Raw genomic sequence first — 21,126 nt, 5'->3', positions numbered from 1 at the left:
TTGTTGTAACAGTATCACTCAATCCTTTGCACATTTATCTCATTACACACAAAGGTCACACAGTAAAATATATCTTCAAAAACTACACTTAATGTTCTTATTAACTAACAACTTGATCAGATCCTCTTCCCTTCTGCTGAAACCAAACACTGGAAACAACCTGGTATATAAGATTTGTTCCCAGTCATTATACTGATTACAGTAATTCACATCAGCAATACCATAACTACAGTCTTTTAAAATGTTCTCTTCTGATGGTGCCCAAGAAGTTTTTACAATCTGAAGCAGTGCACCACAGTAAAATTTGGGACATGAGAAGTATGCCTTTCTTTTGGAAAATATGGGGAAAACTGGACCAAAGACAGATTAATTTTAAGAAAAGGCACAAAAGGAAACAGACTTGGAAACTGATAGTTTTAATATCAATGCCCCTCTATATATTGGAAAAATATTCCCATGCCTAGGGATATGTTTATTTCAGTGTTAAGTCACTGTACAAGCATTATTAGATATATATCTTTATATTATATACCGTAGGAAAACATAAAAAAGATACGTTGGACAAAATACATTTACCAAAACATCTAACCCATTTACCACAAGACTTTTAAAATGCAAGCCATGTGGTTTATGTTTGAGAAGGTTAGTAATCAGACCCTGAAAATTTTTTGATAAATGTACCTATCAAGTTAAAGAATTTACATTCCATTGAGGAAAACTTTTATGAATAAAAATTTAATAAAGACGTATTAACACTGGCCATTAAAATTTGATAAAGAGTTTTAACATTGGCTATTAAAAGAACTAAAATAAATATATTAGAGTAGTTTTACAACCTGTTTTTGCAATATACTCATGTACTGAATCATGTACTATATATCACAGCACAGGTGAAATATCATTAAAAATAGGGACATGTGCCAATAAATTTAATATTACTCATTTAAAGTCAACACATTAATCACAATTTTGTAAGTCACTTGATTCATTCATAAAGTATAGAGGTATAGAAGCTAATTGAAAATTAAATCAAAAAGGAAAAAAGACATAGAAGAAAAAGGCAAAAAGAGGTAACTAAAAATGATTTTATAAAACACTTAGCTTAATCTAGCCAAAGAAAATGCTTTAAAGCTAAATAATAGGTGGAGGATTAATACAGATTATTACACGTAAAAAATACTGTTCTAAATCTAGTACTTCCATAGATTAACCCTAAAAATAAAGTAACAGAAATTGATACCAATTACCAACCCCAAGCATATCTATTGATATAAACATGAAGTAAATATAAGTCAATTACAATCCTTTCTTATTGTTACCAAGTTCAAGGCATCATCCATTGCACCCCAGAGTCACAAACTGCCTCCTGTGTAACAAGTCATGGTCAACATGACCAAACTGAACACTCCATACATACTAACTAAATTTGCCTTGATTTTTTATGGAGCATGATTAATTTAAAAAAAAAAAAAAAGACAGGGAAAAACCTCCAAAAATTTAAACTCAAAAATACTTTGGACTAAAAAAAAGAAGAGAAATCAAGTTATTCAGATGACAAAAACCAGAAATTACCAGTAGTACTGAGGTACAAACATATAAGACAATGCAATTTACTCTTTACCTTTAAAATAAAAAAGTAGAAGTGTGATAATTTTAATACGTTGCCCTAATTTTCCCACCCAGCCTTCAAATTATCACAAGATCTTAACCTTTAAACTGAAACTGAGATTAAAAAATAATGTAAGGATACTCCTGTTTCATCCAGAACAACTGTGCTTTCAAATTTATTTTTACTGTTTCCTTTAAGTCAAACAACCACATTATCATCATCATCAAATATAACAAACTGCATCAAAAAATATTCCTTTAAGTTTAGCAGCTACCACAGAGAGAAAGAGGTTAGCACCTTCATGGTTTTTTAAATTATGTGCATTTTAAGTACAAAAATGACATTTTCTTTTATGAAGGTATTTACCTATATAGCTTTGTTTAAAATTTTAAATATTGGAGTTTTCCTACAAGTTTAGTAGTTAAGAATTTATGCAACAGGTTCCTTCTGTCCAAATCCTCCTTTTTTCCACAATCTGCTAATCCTTTTGAACATCTGCTCTGCCTCTTCCCCCATTTCCTGAGGATCACCACCAATCCTACAAGGAAAAAATATCAATACTACAAAATTATGAAATAAAGAGTCTTACTAAAGACTCTACTAATTTATGTGTTTGGGGGGAGGGGGATAACATGAAGAAAATATTTTAATAGCATCATAATAAAGTCTTGAATTTTGAAAGAAAAAAATAACCTTAAGGTCATCAGTTAAAAAACAGAATTCACAATGAGTAGCCAAGGTATAAGAGCCACACTTCAGGTACTCAAAGTGTAAGCTCCTTGATAAGAGGCCTAGTTCCTTACAGATAACAAGCACTGACTAATGTCCAAAGAATGACTATACACACTCACTAAAAATGAGACTGACTTCTAATTCAATAAACTGGTATCTTCTGTATAAGTGAAATAAGGAAAATAATATTTCTCAACTTTTTAGACAATCTAACTATGCTAGGTAAAGACGAAGATGTCATCAAGAAAACAGCAAACAGTTACATTAAAAATGGCAGTGTGAATTTGAATGAACAGCAAACAGAAAATCAGGAGATTTAGCTTAAGCCAAGTCCACTGCTGTTAGAACCTATCAAGTCTATTTCCTCATTTTACCTATTTATAGAGTAAGAGGGCTGAGCTTGAAAACCCCTTCAGCTATGGTTTTATTACTTCAGCTTCAACTACCAATTTATAAATATTATGTGATCATATAATCTGCAGAGATCACAGACAGGTGTTTATAAAAATTTTGACTTCTTTTTTTAAAGAGTCCAAGAAAAGTATTATATTCTGGGACAATTTTACACAGAGGTATGTCAAGCTTACCCCTCCAAGATTTAGATGAACTTCATTAAAAAAAAAAAAAAACACAACATAAAACTTGTGAAACACCATCTAAAAATAAAACAGAAAAATTCAAATAAAGTGACCTTAAATATGAACCATACCCCAAAGCTTCATTTCCAACTTTGTCAGTAAATTTTTCTAAATTTATAATTTCTGATCAAATTTGTAAAGACAAGATGACTCAGTTAAATGCACAGTTAGATACAACCACACTTATGCTGTGTATGTGTGTTTTTTGAACTGTTTCTCAGTACTTATATTAATGTGGCTCAATATATAATTTATGGTGTATGATTGAACATGGTAAGTGAAACTTATAAAGTAATGATGTGGTATGACCAGACATGCATTTCTCACATGCAGCATTTCAGTGTAGTATATTAAGCCCATGAATCATTAAACAAAAGATGTTTAACTGCATGCAGTTAAGCAAGACTGCTACTAATCATTTACATATGTCCTTTCTTGAAAATACTATTGGTGTGCTATGTTAATCTCTCTCCAGTGTAAAAGTTCTTAAACTGAGATCCATGGGTCAGCTTCAAAGGGTCTGTGAACTCCCTACAGTTCATATAAAATCATGGTATGTGAACATTTTTTCTGGACCCAAAAAAGGGTTAGAACCATTCTAGTGGTTTTCTCATCAAGCACTAATGCATACCTTTTATTATCATAATTTTCCTTACTTCTAATTTAAGTTACATGTGCAAATCTGAACAATTATTAATGAAACTTTTCTCTCACTGTAGTATTTCATTGTAAGGGTCCATTTACTGGTATATACCTCACCTTGTACTGTAAGCTACCTGAAGGCATGACTATGCCTATCATATACTCATAACTTTTTATAATAAACAAGTAGTTTCTTTCATCTCAAACTGACAACTCTTCTCTTATATTAAACAGCAACAAATAACTAGAGGTTATAACGGGCAAACTGAAAATTTCCATAGCCTAAAATTACTTACATTAAAAAATAATACTTGGCTATAATATCTATGTCACTGGAGTTACAAGGATTAAGTGGCCAGTACTTACAAAGCATTTGCTTCAAAATAACAACATATACATTCTTAAGATACTACTCTATTTTAAAGGCTTTTCCTCATGATCAAAAACAATAAATTCATGAGAGTTAAGAGAATTTATAGCATACAAACTAGATGAGATTTTATTAATTGGCCAAGGGTATAACTTATATTCAAACATTCCTTGAGTAACCAAGGTATCTCATCCTCAGAAATGCATCTACAAAGCCATACAGCTATGTTATCTTTAACCATGAATAGATATGCACAGATTTACTGAAGAAAGTATATAAATGTTGCAAACACAAATGAAACATAATTGAATATAAATGAAACTTATAATTAGAAATTAAAAACCTAAGCAGTGTCATAAAATAGAACCATTTTCAAATACTTATTTCAATACAACATTAGTATTTCCAATTATTAAGGCAAACTAGACACTTAACAAGAAAACATACAGTGTAAACAAACCAAAGAGTAGGAAAAATAAAATAACTTAATAATTGGAATAAGTCTTGTTTACGATTCAAGTAAAACAAATGAAACAAGTTCAAATGAAAACTGTGATTACAGTTCATGAAAGTCAAGGACTTGAGAATATTCAAGGGTAAATGTACTTTGTCTTTAACACAAAGTACCAGAACATTTGTCCCTACATATGCTGATGACAAACATCAAACAGTAACATGCTGTTAATTCTGTTTATATCTGTTCATTCTAGAAGAGCCAAAAAGAGAAAGAAAAAAATATTAAAACTTTAAGAAGAAAAACTGTGACTACTGTTCAACAGAAACTTCTTTTTGAATTTCTGCCAGATCTTCAGGTCAAGAGTAAGTGTTAGAATTTATAATGAGTCATCTGTTTTTAATTCTGCCCTTGAAACTACATCATTTATTTTGAAATAAATAAAAATTCTAACCTTATACCATAAGATTAACTTAACACCAAAAGAAAACTTTTCACAATTCTACATAAGGTTCATATTTATGCCTTAGTATTTAAAAATATTACTAGATTAAAACATCAACAGTTTACCTTTATTAATGAAGTCACAACAATTGCTCCAGCATTTACCATAGGATTGTGTGGTTTATCTGAAAAATATAAAAGCAACAGAATTATGTTAAGTACCTGATACCACTTTCTGTGATGCAGGTACTTCCCATGAACATACACCTATTTTCTTTATATAAGCCACTGTTACAATTCTTTTTGGGGGTGGGAGGTAGAAAGTGGAAGAATGCAATTAAGTCTTTACACATCAAACCAGTAATACACTTCTCAGAAGCTACTATAATTATACAGGCAAACAAAAATTCAGATACAGAAAGACAGAGAACAGTGGTATAAGAGCACATTCAAATTTCCTAACTATGCCATTTACTAGCTATTTGATCCTGGGCAAGTAACTGAATTTCACTGTGCCTCAATTCTCCCATCTCTAAACAGCACCAATATCTCAGCAAATCATAGTACTTGAATGAATTAAAACACATGCAATGTTTTGGCACATCACTAAGCAATCAAATAGTATTACTATTAAAAATCACCTTGGTAAAAGCATATCTAGTGTGGACCCAATTTTCCTTTTAGAAAGTATTTTACTTTCTTATTTATGTATATATATATATGTGTATATATATATATATATATATATATATATATATATATGTACATGCTCAGTCAATCAGTCATGTCCCAACTCTTTGCGACCCCATGAACTGCAGCCCACTTAGTCTCCTCCGTCCATGGGGATCCTCCAGGTAAGAATACTGGAGTGGGCTACCATTTTCTTCTCCACATACACATGCAGAAAAAGAAAACACAAACAAGTAATACATATAGGATAAAAAGATTACAGGGTATTTAAGTTGTATTGTCCATGCTTTCTATATTTCCTGACAATAAGGACGTATTTTATATAATTAAAAAATTACTTAAAATTTAAGTTCATCCAAAATCCTACCTCTTCTAATTCTTCCAATAAAGAGAATTTCAAAGTCTCAGCTGATTATATTGTCATTTACAGTACAGCACAAATGCCAAACAGGGGCACGGGAAACATTTATCTGAAAGCATAATTCCTAATCTATCTGTTTGTGGTAGTAACTTACTTCGTTGGGAACAAGTTCCTATCTAACATAACAAATCTAGCAGAGTTCATAAGTTATTGCTACATTTTGTGTCTCCTTGAATTTTAAGCAAGTTATCTTCTGTGAGATGAGTCTAGAGCTAAACAAGGAAATTCTTCAACTGTTGAAGACTTCTGTATGACCCAGGAATTCCAGTCTCACTATATAACCAAGAAAAATAAAAACTTATGTGTACACAAATGTTCTTAGCAGTATTACTGGTAATAGTTAAAAAAAACTGAAAAATAACCCACAACTCAAACATCCTGCCAAATGATGAATGGGTAAACAAAATGTGTTATTATTATCCATACAATGGAGTATTATTCAGCAATTAAAAATGAAGCACTGACATATGCCCAACATGAAAGCACCTTAAAAACATATGCTAAAAAAAGTAAAATATGCCAGTCATAAAAGACCAAATATAATGATTCCATGTACATAGAACGTACAGAATAGGCAAACCCATAGATACAGCAAGTAGATTACTAGTTTCGAGGCACAGAAGAGAAATAGACTACTAATGGGCATAGGGTATCATTTGGGGTGGTAAGCGTCCCATGATTGGTTGTGGTCATGACTGTACAACTCTATGAATATACTAAAAGTCATTAGGTAGTACATTTTGAATGAGTAAATTATGTGGTAGGTGAATTCCATTTCAATAAAACTGTTAAAACTGTTTAATTAAAAAACAATAATGACAAAAAATTGGGTAACCTAACAGTACATTATTCTCCTCAATATAAGATCAACAATGTGATTTAGTAGCTAGCTCTGCTTTAACATTTTGGATTATGATAATGACAAGTTGTCCAGGAGTCATGTATGGATGTGAGAGTTGGGCTGTGAAGAAAGCTGAGCGCCGAAGAATTGATGCTTTTGAACTGTGCTGTTGGAGAAGACTCTTGAGAGTCCCTTGGACTGCAAGGAGATCCAACCAGTCCATTCTGAAGGAGATCAGTCCTGGGTGTTCTTTGGAAGGAATGATGCTGAAGCTGAACCTCCAATACTTTGGCCACCTGATGCAAAGGGCTGACTCACTGAAATGACCCTGATGCTGGGAAAGATTGAAGGCAGGAGGAGAAGGGGACAACAGAGGATGAGATGGTTGGATGGCATCACCAAACTCAATGAGTTTGGATAAACTCCGGGAGTTGGTGATGGACAGGGAGGCCTGGAGTGCTGCGGTTCATGGGGTCACAGAGTCAGACACGACTGAGCGGCTGAACTGAACTGAATGGCGAGTTACAAAAGTTAAAATAAAACTTAGTACAGGAATACTGTCTAAGTAGTACAATTTCACCTATTTCAAATTATGCTAAGAGAAGTCTGCTTTCTTTGAGATCACACCAAATAAGAATGATTATTGACACAGAAAAACAGTACACAGCCAAAGGGAAGCCAAAAAACAAAAAATCTCCAGTATTATATCCATCTGAAAGGGAAACCACATGCAGACAGAAAGCAAAATACAGAAATCAGGCTGTGCTAAATTAGCCTATACTTGTATTTGTATATATTCAAGTATTTATCCTCTCATTTTTGACATCAGGTTCAGTCTCTAGAGCTCTAGAACGTTGAAAGTCAAAGTGAAAACAGCTCAGTTGTGTCCAATTCTTTGCGACCCCATGGACTATAAACTCCATGGAATTCTCTAGGCCAGAATACTGGAGTGGGTAAACTTTCTGAAACTTCTCCAGGGGATCTTCCAAACCCAAGGATTGAACCCAGGTCTCCCACATTGCAGGTGGATTCTTTACCAGCTGAGCCACAAGGGAAGCCACAGAATAAAAAGATTATGGTAAAATAAAAAAGAAAATGGAACTGCCCTCAAAACAAACAGAAAAAGAAGCATAAGAAAATACCAGTTGTAGCTTCACTTAAAAAAATTAATAAAACAATGAGTATAAGGGATATGTTCATTTTTCATGCACCATAAAGAAAAACTACAAGAGTGGTTGCAATCACTGAATTCCTTTACTTTTGTTTTCAATTCTATTTTAACTCAGCACATGAGGAACCTAGCATATGCCCAAAAGACTAAAAAATAGAAACCAATCTATATGTTGGTGTTTCCATTTAAAATCTCTATCAAAGTTCTATCTACCTTTGTCATTCTCTTTTTTTTGGATTCCTGTAAAGTATTTAGACTTGTTAGTTATCCAACTATTTAAAACAAGATATTTTTTTCATATACTAAATGTTATGGAAGAGAAAAAGCAAAAACATCATCTCTATGAGGGCCACCATAAAAGCTTTTTATAATGGAAGTTTTCAAACATATATAATATACAAAAGTAGAAAGAAAGAATACAAGTGTGCATGTACCCATCATTTAGCGTCAATAACTAATATTAATAACATTGATATTGACAACCAAAAATGGTATTTTTGATAACCAGTATCATTTAGTTTCGATGCTAACCAACAAATTCCAGACACTGAAATTTTATAAGATATTCCCCTATGGGTAATTATACAGTGAAAGTCTTACTTTCTGCCCTTATCATCTCTCCACCTCACCCTCCAGTGGTATAAAAATGCCTAAATAAAACTATTTTTTAAAGTAAGTGATTAAACTATCTCTATGGGTTTCAAAGCATTTTCATGACAGATGAAAAAGTATGAATGTTTCAATTTTTTTCCTTCAAAATAAAAAAAAAACTACTTAGATATACACAGGAAAATGAGGTATTTCTTTTTCCAAGTAACTTTTATATAATTCTTACCATCTTCATTTAAAAACAGTTTGTTGAACCTTAATCCACTTGGCTCTTTCCCAACATATCGATGCACATATTCTGTTCCAAGGTCATTAACAGCAATGGCATATTTCAAAGGCTTTACACAGGACTGAAGACAAAATGGAACTTTGGTATCTCCAACAGAATGCCTATTTAAAAGTAGATTTATAAAACAATTTAGATCAATTGGGAAAAAAATGTAACAATAATTACAGCTGTTATTTACATGTTAATTCTAATTTACAACAGCTTTCCCATAATTCAACTACAAGTTTACTTGGACATTAAAGAATAAGTAAGAATAAATATGTTTATTTAAAAAATACAAACGTTTACAAGTACTCAAGTAAGAGACTGGCTCAAAATTATTACATAATAAGTAATGTGAAAAACTGCCTCTGAGGACAAGAGGGTATGACCCTCCTTACTTCTATCTGTATTCTAACATATAAAATGAACTAGGCTTTTAGAAATCAGTCACCATTTTTTTTTTTTTACTCATAGCTTTAATCAAGGCTAAACTGTTCTTTGCAGTCAAAGATGGAGAAGCTCTATACAGTCAGCAAAAACAAGACCGGGATCTGACTGCGGCTCAGATCATGAAGTCCTTATTGAAAAATTCAGACTTAAATTGAAGAAAGTAGGGAAAACCACAAGACCATTCAAGTATGACCTAAATCAAATTCCTTATGATTATACAGTGGAAGTGAGAAATAGATTTAAGGGACTAGATCTGATAGATAAAGTGCCTGAAGAATTATGGACGGACGGACGTTTGTAACATTGTATAGGAGACAGGGATCAAGACCATCCCCATGGAAAAGAAATGCAAAAAAGCAAAATGGCTGTCTGGGGAGGCCTTACAAATAGCTGTGAAAAGAAGCGAAGCGAAAAGCAAAGGAGAAAAGGAAAGATATAAGCATCTGAATGCAGAGTTCCAAAGAATAGCAAGGAGAGATAAGAAAGCCTTCCTCAGCGATCAATGCAAAGAAATAGAAGAAAATAACAGAATGGGAAAGGGAAAGACTAGAGATCTCTTCAAGAAAACTAGAGATACCAAGGAACATTTCATGCAAAGATGGGCTCAATAAAGAAGAGAAATAGCATGGACCTAACAGAAGCAGAAGATATTAAGAGGTGGCAGGAATACACAGAAGAACTGTACAAAAAAGATCTTCATGACCCAGATAATCACAATGGTGTGATCACTCACCTAGAGCCAGACATCCTGCAATGTGAAGTCAAGTGGGCCTTAGAAAGCATGACCGCGAACAAAGCTAGTGGAGGTGATGGAATTCCAGTTGAGCTCTTTCAAATTCTGAAAGATGATGCTGTGAAAGTGCTATACTCAATATGCCAGCAAATTTGGAAAACTCAGCAGTGGCCACAGGACTGGAAAAGGTCAGTTTTCATTCCAATCCCAAAGAAAGGCAATGCCAAAGAATGCTCAAACTACCGCACAATTGCATTCATCTCACATGCCAGTAAAGTAAAGCTCAAAATTCTCCAAGCCAGGCTTCAGCAATACGTGAACCGTGAACTTCCAGATGTTCAAGCTGGTTTTAGAAAAGGCAGAGGAACCAGAGATCAAATTGCCAACATCCACTGGATCATGGAAAAAGCAGGAGAGTTCCAAAAACCATCTATTTCTGCTTTATTGACTATGCCAAAGCCTTTGACTGTGTGGATCACAATAAACTGTGGAAAATTCTGAAAGAGACGGGAATACCAGACCACCTGACCTGCCTCTTGAGAAATTTGTATGCAGGTTAGGAAGCAACAGTTAGAACTGGACATGGAACAACAGACTGGTCCCAAATAGGAAAAGGAGTATGTCAAGGCTGTATATGGTCACCCTGCTTATTTAACTTATATGCAGAGTACATCATGAGAAACGCTGGGCTGGAAGAAGCACAAGCTGGAATCAAGATTGCCGGGAGAAATATCAATAACCTCAGATATGCAGATGACACCACCCTTATGGAAGGAAGTGAAGAGCAACTCAAAAGCCTCTTGATGAAAGTGAAAGTGGAGAATGAAAAAGTTGGCTTAAAGCTCAACATTCAGAAAACGAAGAACCTGGCATCTGGTTCCACCACTTCATGGGAAATAGATGGGGAAACAGTGGAAACAGTGTCAGACTTTATTTTTCTGGGCTCCAAAATCATTACAGATGGTGACTGCAGCCATGAAATTAAAAGATGCTTACTCCTTGGAAGGAAAGTTATGACCAACCTAGATAGCATATTCAAAAGCAGAGACATTACTTTGCCAACAAAGGTTCGTCTAGTCAAGGCTATGGTTTTTCCTGTGGTCATGTATGGATGTGAGAGTTGGACTGTGAAGAAGGCTGAGCGCCGAAGAATTGATGCTTTTGAACTGTGGTGCTGGAGAAGACTCTTGAGAGTCCCTTGGCCTGCAAGGAGATCCAAGGAATCCATCTACAGGAGATCAGTCCTAGGTGTTCTTTGGAAGGACTGATGCTAAAGCTGAACCTGTAATACTTTGGCTACCTCACGCGAAGAATTGACTCATTGGAAAAGACTGATGCTGGGAGGGATTGGGGACAGGAGGAGAAGGGGATGACAGAGGATGAGACAGCTGGATGGCATCACTGACTCAATGGACATGAGTTTGGGTGAATTCCGGGAGTTGGTGATGGACAGGGAGGCCTGGCGTGCTGCTATTCATGGGGTTGCAAAGAGTCGGACACGACTAAGCGACTGAGCTGAACTGAAACTGTGGTTAGTTTTTAAATGGGGCTCAGTTTATTCAATATTGTTCTCTGAGCCCCTCTCTAAAAACGCCTCTTCTTGTGAACCATATCTATTCATAATTTCCAGCCCCACTAAAACAAACAGCATCCAGTTTTACAAACTTGATAGAGCTGACACCAAAGGCAATCATTATCACCATGGAGATAAACAACGGAACAAAAAGAAAGCTTTTTATGTTACCAAACTGCTAGGATGCAGATGAAGTAGAGAACTGGTTTGAAAATGAAAAAATTGTGACTGACCCCAAAAGCAGAGATCTCTGTTTAATTTGCTAAAGTACCCAGGTGTCCCCATCAATGAGCCAACACAATACAGGCACACATTCATTCTAGTGGAACGTATTCATAGTGAAACTGGGCACTATAAAAACTACCCGTTGACAATCAGAAGTTAATGGAGACATCAGAGGGACACCTCATTTCTAAGTATATGATGGACAATAAGTAAACATGTATATATATATTTAAAAAGAATAGAATATTTTTCTTATCAAATTTATGAACAACTTGTAATTCAGCCTATAACTTCAACGTGACAATCATGCTATTACCTGACAAAAGCCTGTTTTACTACCTTTGGATTTAGAACTACCTATGATCTACTCCAGCAAAAACAAGACCAAGAGCTGACTGTGGCTCAGACCATGAACTCCTTATTGCCAAATTCAGACTTAAATTGAAGAAAGTAGGGAAAACCACTAGACCATTCAGATATGATCTAAATCAAATCCCTTATGATTATACAGTGGAAGTGAGAAATAGATTTAAGGGCCTAGATCTGATAGACAGAGTGCCTGATGAACTATGGACTGAGGTTCGTGAAATTGTACAGGAAACAGGGATCAAGACCATCCCCACGGAAAAGAAATGCAAAAAAGCAAAATGGCTGTCTGGGGAGGCCTTACAAATAGCTGTGAAAAGAAGAGAAGCGGAAAGCAAAGGAGAAAAGGAAAGATATAAACATCTGAATGCAGAGTTCCAAAGAATAGCAAGAAGAGATAAGAAAGCCTTCTTCAGCGAACAGTGCAAAGAAATAGAGGAAAACAACAGAATGGGAAAGACTAGGGATCTCTTTAAAAAAATCAGAGATAATAAAGGAACATTTCATGCAAAGATGGACTCAATAAAGGACAGAAATGGTATGAACCTAACAGAAGCAGAAGATATTAAGAAGAGATGGCAAGAATACACAGAAGAACTGTACAAAAAAGATCTTCACGACCCCGATAATCACAATGGTGTGATCACTCACCTAGAGCCAGACATCCTGCAATGTGAAGTCAAGTGGGCCTTAGAAAGCATCACTACGAACAAAGCTAGTGGAGGTGACAGGATTCCAGTTGAGCTATTCCAAATCCTGAAAGATGATGCTGTGAAACTGCTGCACTCAATGTGCCAGCAAATTTGGAAAACTCAGCAGTGGCCACAGGACTGGAAAAGGTCAGTTTTCATTCCAATCCCAAAGAAAGGCAATGCCAAAGAATGCTCAAACTACTGCACAATTGCACTCATCTCACACGCTAGTAAAGTAATGCTCAAAATTCTCCAAGCCAGGCTTCAGCAATATGTGAACCGTGAACTTCCTGATGTTCAAGCTGGTTTTAGAAAAGGCAGAGGAACCAGAGATCAAATTGCCAACATCCACTGGATCATGGAAAAAGCAGGAGAGTTCCAAAAACCATCTATTTCTGCTTTATTGACTATGCCAAAGCCTTTGACTGTGTGGATAACAATAAACTGTGGAAAATTCTGAACGACATGGGAATACTAGACCACCTGACCTGCCTCTTGAGAAATTTGTATGCAGGTTAGGAAGCAACAGTTAGAACTGAACATGGAACAACAGACTGGTTCCAAATAGGAAAAGGAGTATGTCAAGGCTGTATATGGTCACCCTGCTTATTTAACTTATATGCAGAGTACATCATGAGAAACGCTGGGCTGGAAGAAGCACAAGCTGGAATCAAGATTGCCGGGAGAAATATCAATAACCTTAGATATGCAGATGACATCACCCTTATGGCAGAAAGTGAAGAGGAACTCAAAAGCCTCTTGATGAAAGTGAAAGAGGAGAGTGAAAAAGTTGGCTTAAAGGTCAACATTCAGAAAACAAAGATCATGGCATCTGGTTCCACCACTTCATGGGAAATAGATGGGGAAACAGTGGAAACAGTGTCAGACTTTATTTTTCTGGGCTCCAAAATCACTACAGATGGTGACTGCAGCCATGAAATTAAAAGATGCTTACTCCTTGGAAGGAAAGTTATGACCAACTTAGATAGCATATTCAAAAGCAGAGACATTACTTTGCCAACAAAGGTTCGTTTAGTCAAGGCTATGGTTTTTCTTGTGGTCATGTATGGATGTGAGAGTTGGACTGTGAAGAAGGCTGAGCGCCGAAGAATTGATGCTTTTGAACTGTGGTGTTGGAGAAGACTCTTGAGAGTCCCTTGGACTGCAAGGAGATCCAACCAGTCCATTCTGAAGGAGATCAGCCCTGGGTGTTCTTTGGAAGGAATGATGCTAAAGCTGAAACTCCAGTACTTTGGCCACCTCATGCAAAGAGTTGACTCACTGGAAAAGACTCTGATGCTGGGAGGGATTGGGGGCAAGAGGAGAAGGGGACGACAGAGGATGAGATGGCTGGATGGCATCACTGACTCGATGGCTGTGAGTCTGAGTGAACTCTGGGAGTTGGTGATGGACAGGGAGGCCTGTCGTGCTGTGATTCATGGGGTTGCAAAGAGTCGGACAGGACTGAGCGACTGATCTGATCTGATCTGATCTGATGATCTAATCCAAAGTCAAGTCTCAAAATTTCTCTAGATAAGAAGGCTAAATGAAAAGAATCACCTATATATACAAAATATGTTTAAGAAAAAAGACATGCATGAGAATTAGCTAATAATAATTTCCTTCAAATATAAAAATTTCTACTACATGATAAACCATTTCCTCCAAATACAAGAAAATAGGAATACCACTCCCTACTGGAATTTATTCCATAGGATAAGCCATGTCTTCTCATGAATTTGTGTCTGTTCACAGCACCCAACATTTAATACAACACATGAGTGTTTAATTCATTTCACAGGCCCAGATGAGGATAAAAGTCTGTCATAAAGGAGAGAATAATGGACTAGAAGTTTAGAGACCTAGGTGCTAGTTTCACCTCTGCCAGTTTTATACAAATTCTGGGCCTCGGATTCCTTATCATTAAGTATGATTGAACTAAATCACATTTTTTTAAAAACTGTAAATACTTGAGAAAGATTAAGTAGTAAAAAAATAAAAGTATCACTTAGAATGAAGGCACTTGAGACATATAAAAGCTTTAATTGGGATATTATGATTTGTAGTTTTAAGAAAATTTAGGATAAAATTATCTAACAAATTTATCAAGCTGTATACACCAAGGAGTTCTTTATCTCATTTTATGTAAGTTATATTTTAATGTAAAAAGAAATAATTACCTTAGTAAAAAGCAAACAAAAAAACAGAATGATTTTATTTCTGAGCTGAAGTCTTTAAATGAGTAAATAATATGATTTTTCTTTTTTTTGGCATAATTTTTCTGACTGACAAGACCAAACTGCAACATAAGATATCTTTATGTCTGATTTACAGCATAATAAAAAGGTCATTCTTTAAAAACTATTTCAGAACTTTGTTCATTTTTCCAAGGGCCTCTCTTGACTGACTTTTTAAATCAAATTATTCTCTCTGAGGTGCCCTCATATTTTTATCCTTTTTATAATTCTGCTGGATCCTCAGATGTCAGTGGTTATACCTGCAGTGTGATTATATCCTGAAAATCAAATTTCATAGGCTTCATGAAATCCTGCATCTTTTGCGAATAACTGATGGGCAAGAGACTACGTATTACATTATATTGTCTTAACTACCATGCTAATCATATCAGGAGCCAAGAGGAACAAAAATAATGACAGTATGGGTAACCAATGTTAAGTGAAGAAAGGCGAACTAATTCTATTAGTGGTCAGTTCATTAGTTGAATAATTTCATATTTTGCCAAATCTACTTTTCCTAATCAAATCTGTAACTTTAGTTCCTTGAACAATAAACATTCAAATAAAAAGACTACAACTGTGAATAATGTAGCTGAAATGCCTCACAAAATGTAGTAACAAGTATTATTTCAGTTGAGTTTTTAAAATTAAACTAAAATTTAAACTTCTTTGCCTTCTTGAATTTATGTCATCTCAAGGGGCTAATTACTATTAGAGAAGATGCTCCTCTCTACCTCATGCTCATTGTTATGCAGCGAGCAAATTTAAGTTTTAGAGCTGGTTTTGATGAATTTGAAATAAACTTACCTCTGTCCATCTACTGTACAAACAGATACACCCCACAAATCAGGGCTGAACTTGGCTAGTTGAGGAATATAATCTGCAACCTATCCAAAACAGTGGAAAGAAATCAACAGATAAAATATAAAATATTCTCTTCTATCAAAAAAATTTCTCAATTTAGCTTCCACCAATGAACATTTTGTAGTACTCACTGGGTTTGTAATGTATCTTTTATAACAATATTCATAAAAACTAAGGGCATAACTTGAGGATTACAAGTGAGATCTAAGTGACCTCTCAGAGTCTCCGTCACCATCTGTTCTCTATTGCATTCTCTCTTCCTAGAAAAAACAGTCTAAGAGGAACTAGGAATTGATTTTTTTTTAAAAGGGAAAAAAAATTTATTTAATCAGGGTCATGATAATAGGGTTTCATAATCTAAAAACTTTTAATATCAAGAATAAATAAAATAGCCCTTATATTATGTAGAGGATTTTTAAAACTGTAAACATTTTATTTAATATTTAAGGATATCATACATGCAGAAATTCCCAGGAAGTTATTTTTTAATTAATTAAAAGTATAAAGGTCACCTTAATCGTTTGAAAATCAAAAAGATTTCTTTTTAACGAAAATAACAATTAACCATAATATTTGAAATATTTTAAAAGCACTTAAAAAAAAAGTACAAAGCAATAAGCTTCCCTGGTGGTTCAGACAGTAAAGAATCTGCCTGCAATTCAGAAGACTTGGTTCAATCCCTGGGTCAGGAAGATCCCCTGAAGAAAGAAATGGCTACACTCCAGTATTCTTGCCTGAGAACCCCATGGACAGAGGAGCCTGGCGGGCTACAGTCCATTGGATAGCAAAGAGTCAGACACAACTGAGTGATTTAAACTTCTGTTTACTTCTGTTACTCTAAAAGAACTTAATCCAGTGGTTTCACTTAAATTTCTTACTTAGTAAAACACAAACCACATAATTTTACACTCTACACCTCAAGTTTAGCTAAATTTATTCAATTATTCGTTTAGGAAAATATTCACATCAAAAACATTACCTTTCCTCCAGACTGCTTTTTAGCACTCTCATATAATTCATCGATATGTGAAGTAAAAGACATAAAGTCAGGAATAACAAACTTTCTTCTAAAGGCTTGTGTCAACAAAACAATGTTGCTTTGAACACATCTGTGGAATATGAGAAAAAATTAGTACTTGCTAATAATAACAATATTAGGAGAATACACAAACAATAAAGAAATTCAACATTTTAAACAAATGCTAGAAATTATACTCTTTCTACATTATTTTCTTTCCTCCAAGCACCCTTTCATGTAGCTGCTTGTACGCTACTGAACAAATTAAAGAAGTAAATTAGATAGCCTAAAAACTGCATCAAAGATTAAAACAACAGAGCATTCCACCAGGTTAAGTACCAAGACCATCTAAAAACAAGACTTTTTCACCTACCAGACATGATAAGCATTCAGCATGACATCTGGTTAACAAAAATCCACCTTTAATACATAGCTGAGATCCTCTTTATTTTTCCATGAAATAACCTCAGACATATGTCCCTTAAGAAAAAACTTGACAAAAAACTAAACATTCCGTATTTTAACATATTTTCTATAAATTACATTTTGAAAATGCTGCATTTCTAAGCTAAAAACTTAGTTTAGTCAGATTTGTCTCTAACATAAAATACTTAAACGCTTGCAAAAATAATGTTTAACTTTAAAAAATATATATAATAGTTTAATAATTTTATATTACTTGAATCACCAAAAATGTTTACATTATTCTATGCACTGTTAAGATGTGTAACACACTGTAGAATAAAAATGTTTCACTGTTAAAAACTATTTAAATGATATGGTAAACTATGTGGATGGGAAAGCATGAAATCTAATAATTTGAATCAATATTCTGCTTTGTTTTAAAAGGGTTTAAGCTAGAAAATCAATTTATTAATGTAACCCTAAAGAAGAGTTTTATAAATAGGTTAATAGCCAACTATATACTCTAAGCTCATCTTAAGTGAGTATCAGAAGTTCAATAATAGAACACTTAATCAATAAAGGAAGACACTGTAGACTTGAGCATCAAGCCATTATACCAACTAAGACTAAGCCCGTAACAGACTAAAAAGTACTAAGCTTCAAGTACTATTTATCCTGTTTAACCCTCAAAAGATGAACCCTTTAAGAAGGTAATTTCCCCATTTTACAGATAAGAAAACTCTGTGTAACCTGAAAATAAATAACATGCACTAATCATAAAAGGAGAGTTGGAGAATAGACAGTCTCAATTTTTCAGTCCATGGTAAATGATAAATTTTTATCTCAGTATCTTAATTCAATGTTCTAAACGAAATAGCATATTAGAATTAAAAGCCAGATATCACATTTTAACTATTGACCAAAATCCAGAATATATACTCACTTGGTCAACATAAAATTAAACACTGATTTAAAATAAAATAGGTTATTTTCAGTGATAAACATGTGCTTTAATTACAACATGAAAAAGTTATAATCCTAATTTCCATTATTAAGCTATAGATGTAGAAATAACTGACATCCAAGAGATAATATTTACTTCAATAAACCAATAAATTTTATGATAGTTTCAATGTTACCTAATATTGAGTTTTGTCACTGACTTAATATTTAATATGCATCAAACAGTAATTCAACTTGCACATGAGAGTTACAAGTAATATATATGGAAAGACATTTCTTAGCAGAAAAAAGTTGGTAATTCCTGATCTTAAATTGCTATTCTGTATCAAGTCAAATCTACATCCTCCTTTTTTCAACAACTGTTGCATGAGAAAATATAAGGACTGTCAAACAAATAAAAATTATTAACCTTACTACTATTTACCTACTCAAAATTAATCAGCATTTTTAAAAGGAGGTTTTATATAAAAACTGTATAGTCAGTGAAACTGGGATTTTTTTTTCTTTTTTTAATTCTATTAGAAGGTGCTGGTAAAGCCGTGCTAACAGCCTTCATTGGTGAATTACTGTGGCCAGTCAAGGCAATATCACTCAGAAGAGTGTCTAGCTGCATAATGATGAGCATTCCAATCTGTAATTTTTTCTTGGAAGTTATTTTAATATGGATGTCATGAATCTAACTAGAAAATCAGAAGTCATATAAAGTAGAATGAAGAGGAAGTATTTATGGTTTTCAACAAGTGACATCTTTCTCAATGCTTTCTTTGTTCAGTTTTCTCATCCGTAAACTGGTAAAAATAATTTTACTTTCCCTAACTTAAATGTTTATGATTAACAACTGTTATGCACCATCAGTGTTTTATAGAATATTTCAAATATAATTTTTCATTAGTAAAATAACATAGTGGATAAGAATTTTCAAAGAAAAATCAAATAAATACAAAGATTACCACTCATTTCCTCCAAAACAAGATGATAAAAAAATTATGGTTACACATGATAATACTTCTAATACTTACATGGCTAAAAATATATGAATGAATAAGGTATTCCTTTTCAACACAAATTTTCTACTTCTACTAAGACTATTAGCATTAAAAACAATTGAGTATCTAGATAGGTACAGGCAGTCTCCAACTTTCAAACAGACTATGCCCAAAAAAAGTATGCTTAGAACTTATTTTCCCATTTAAAGAAAAATTCTACATGCTTCTCAGATTACCCTCAAAGGCTGAATATATATATTAACCAACAAGGTATTTTAGGTAAAATGTCAACACATTGACTTCAACCAAACCTTTCCACCTTTCTTTATAAATTACTTCTCTGGGAAAATGAATTCCATTATAACATCTGCTTTCCCAGTTGCATGAAAAGTGAGATAGTTTATTTCTGGCAACACTAACTAGAAAACTAATTTTGAAAACAGAGAAAATACTTCTCTGAAGCAATCACCTTTCCAGGTGACCTGAAAAGGTTAGCGGTCAGAGGTTCTGAATCTCATTCTAGGAATGAAAAGAGAAATCATATGCCTATAGACATAAACTCTTCCACTGCCTGCTCACATAGACCACTAAGCATCTGTCAAGTTGGGAACTGCCTATATTACAATTGTCAGGTTTTTTTTTTTTTTAATTGGATTAGTGTTTAAAATAATGTTATTTTTAATATACTTATAGTAGAAAATTTTATGCTTTTCTGTTTACTCAGTGTATTTAAATTACTTTTTCAAATTTCATATTTAAACACAACAATATGTTTATGAAGCACAAAAAAACCTTAACCAGTGCTGAAAAGATATAAAATACTGCTTTCATGTAGGAATTCAAAGTAATTGCTCATACCCACAATCAACATACCTATCTTGAATCAAGTCTGACAACTTTATTCTCAGATATACTGAAATAACTCCCCAGAAGGCACTTTGCACAGAGTTCATGACCACTAAAAACAAAATAATCTTACTGCAAAAATACAGCTAACTAGAAATTATTTCCTTCCCTTCACAAAGAACAGGTTCGGAAGACCCAAAATTCCTAATATCAATTCCAACATGAACCTAAAATCTACACTTTATAAGGTCAGCAGAGTTAACAGCATCAAGAACCATGTGGTGAAAAGACAGAGATCTAAAATTGACAGCACTCACTGCTTCATGGTATGCCAAGATACTTGGGAGGATCTCAGTTAAATACTTATACCTTCAGATGACTTAATATTCCAGGATATTTCAGCAGATATCTAGAATAAATCATCTAGCCCCCAAAAGACAATAAAATAAAAATATATAAAAATACATACATACAAATAAACTTTCAAGGTAGATGCTGGAATTCTTTTCAACCTAAGCCTATAGTCAGGAAAAAGCCAAGGTTTAACAGTAGTGTTTATAGTTTTATTTTAGTTCTCACTCAAGTTTAGTTGTAAAATACCATATACTTCCTTGGGTTCCATGACAAACTTGTCTATCAAATTACTAAGCAATCAGACTAGTAGGAACACATTAAAGAAAATAAAGATTGGCAAATATAGGAAAATAAAAATATTTTCATTTAAGCAAATCAAGGCATTAATGTCCAAAGTTAGCATTAAGTTTTTAGATACTCTGGGAAAAAAAAAAAAGCCTATGCATTAAGCCTATGTCTGCTCTGAGGAGAGCAGCAGATAATGGAGGCATGTAAACCTAATGAATGCCGGCTGCCTGAAGC

General features: G+C 33.9%; 1 protein-coding gene across 7 annotated transcripts in view; it reads right to left on the bottom strand.

Moving 5' to 3' along the window:
- GLS (glutaminase) overlaps nt 1–21,126 on the bottom strand; it is an 87,396-nt gene that overhangs the window by 51,080 nt on the left and 15,190 nt on the right. For 3 of the 7 annotated variants that reach the window (XM_005202579.4, XM_005202580.5, NM_001077964.2), the window contains 4 exon segments: nt 17,012–17,141; nt 15,976–16,055; nt 8,848–9,011; nt 5,016–5,074 (listed from right to left, as the gene is read on the bottom strand). In XM_005202579.4, coding sequence (XP_005202636.1) covers nt 5,016–5,074; nt 8,848–9,011; nt 15,976–16,055; nt 17,012–17,141 — 433 coding nt within the window. 7 annotated transcript variants of the gene reach the window in all.

Source organism: Bos taurus, chromosome 2, assembly GCF_002263795.3.
Source record: "Bos taurus isolate L1 Dominette 01449 registration number 42190680 breed Hereford chromosome 2, ARS-UCD2.0, whole genome shotgun sequence".
Taxonomy (NCBI): Eukaryota; Metazoa; Chordata; class Mammalia; order Artiodactyla; family Bovidae; genus Bos; species Bos taurus.
The sequence above is the reverse complement of the archived record's forward strand: the minus strand, read 5'-3'. Positions and strand labels throughout refer to the sequence as shown.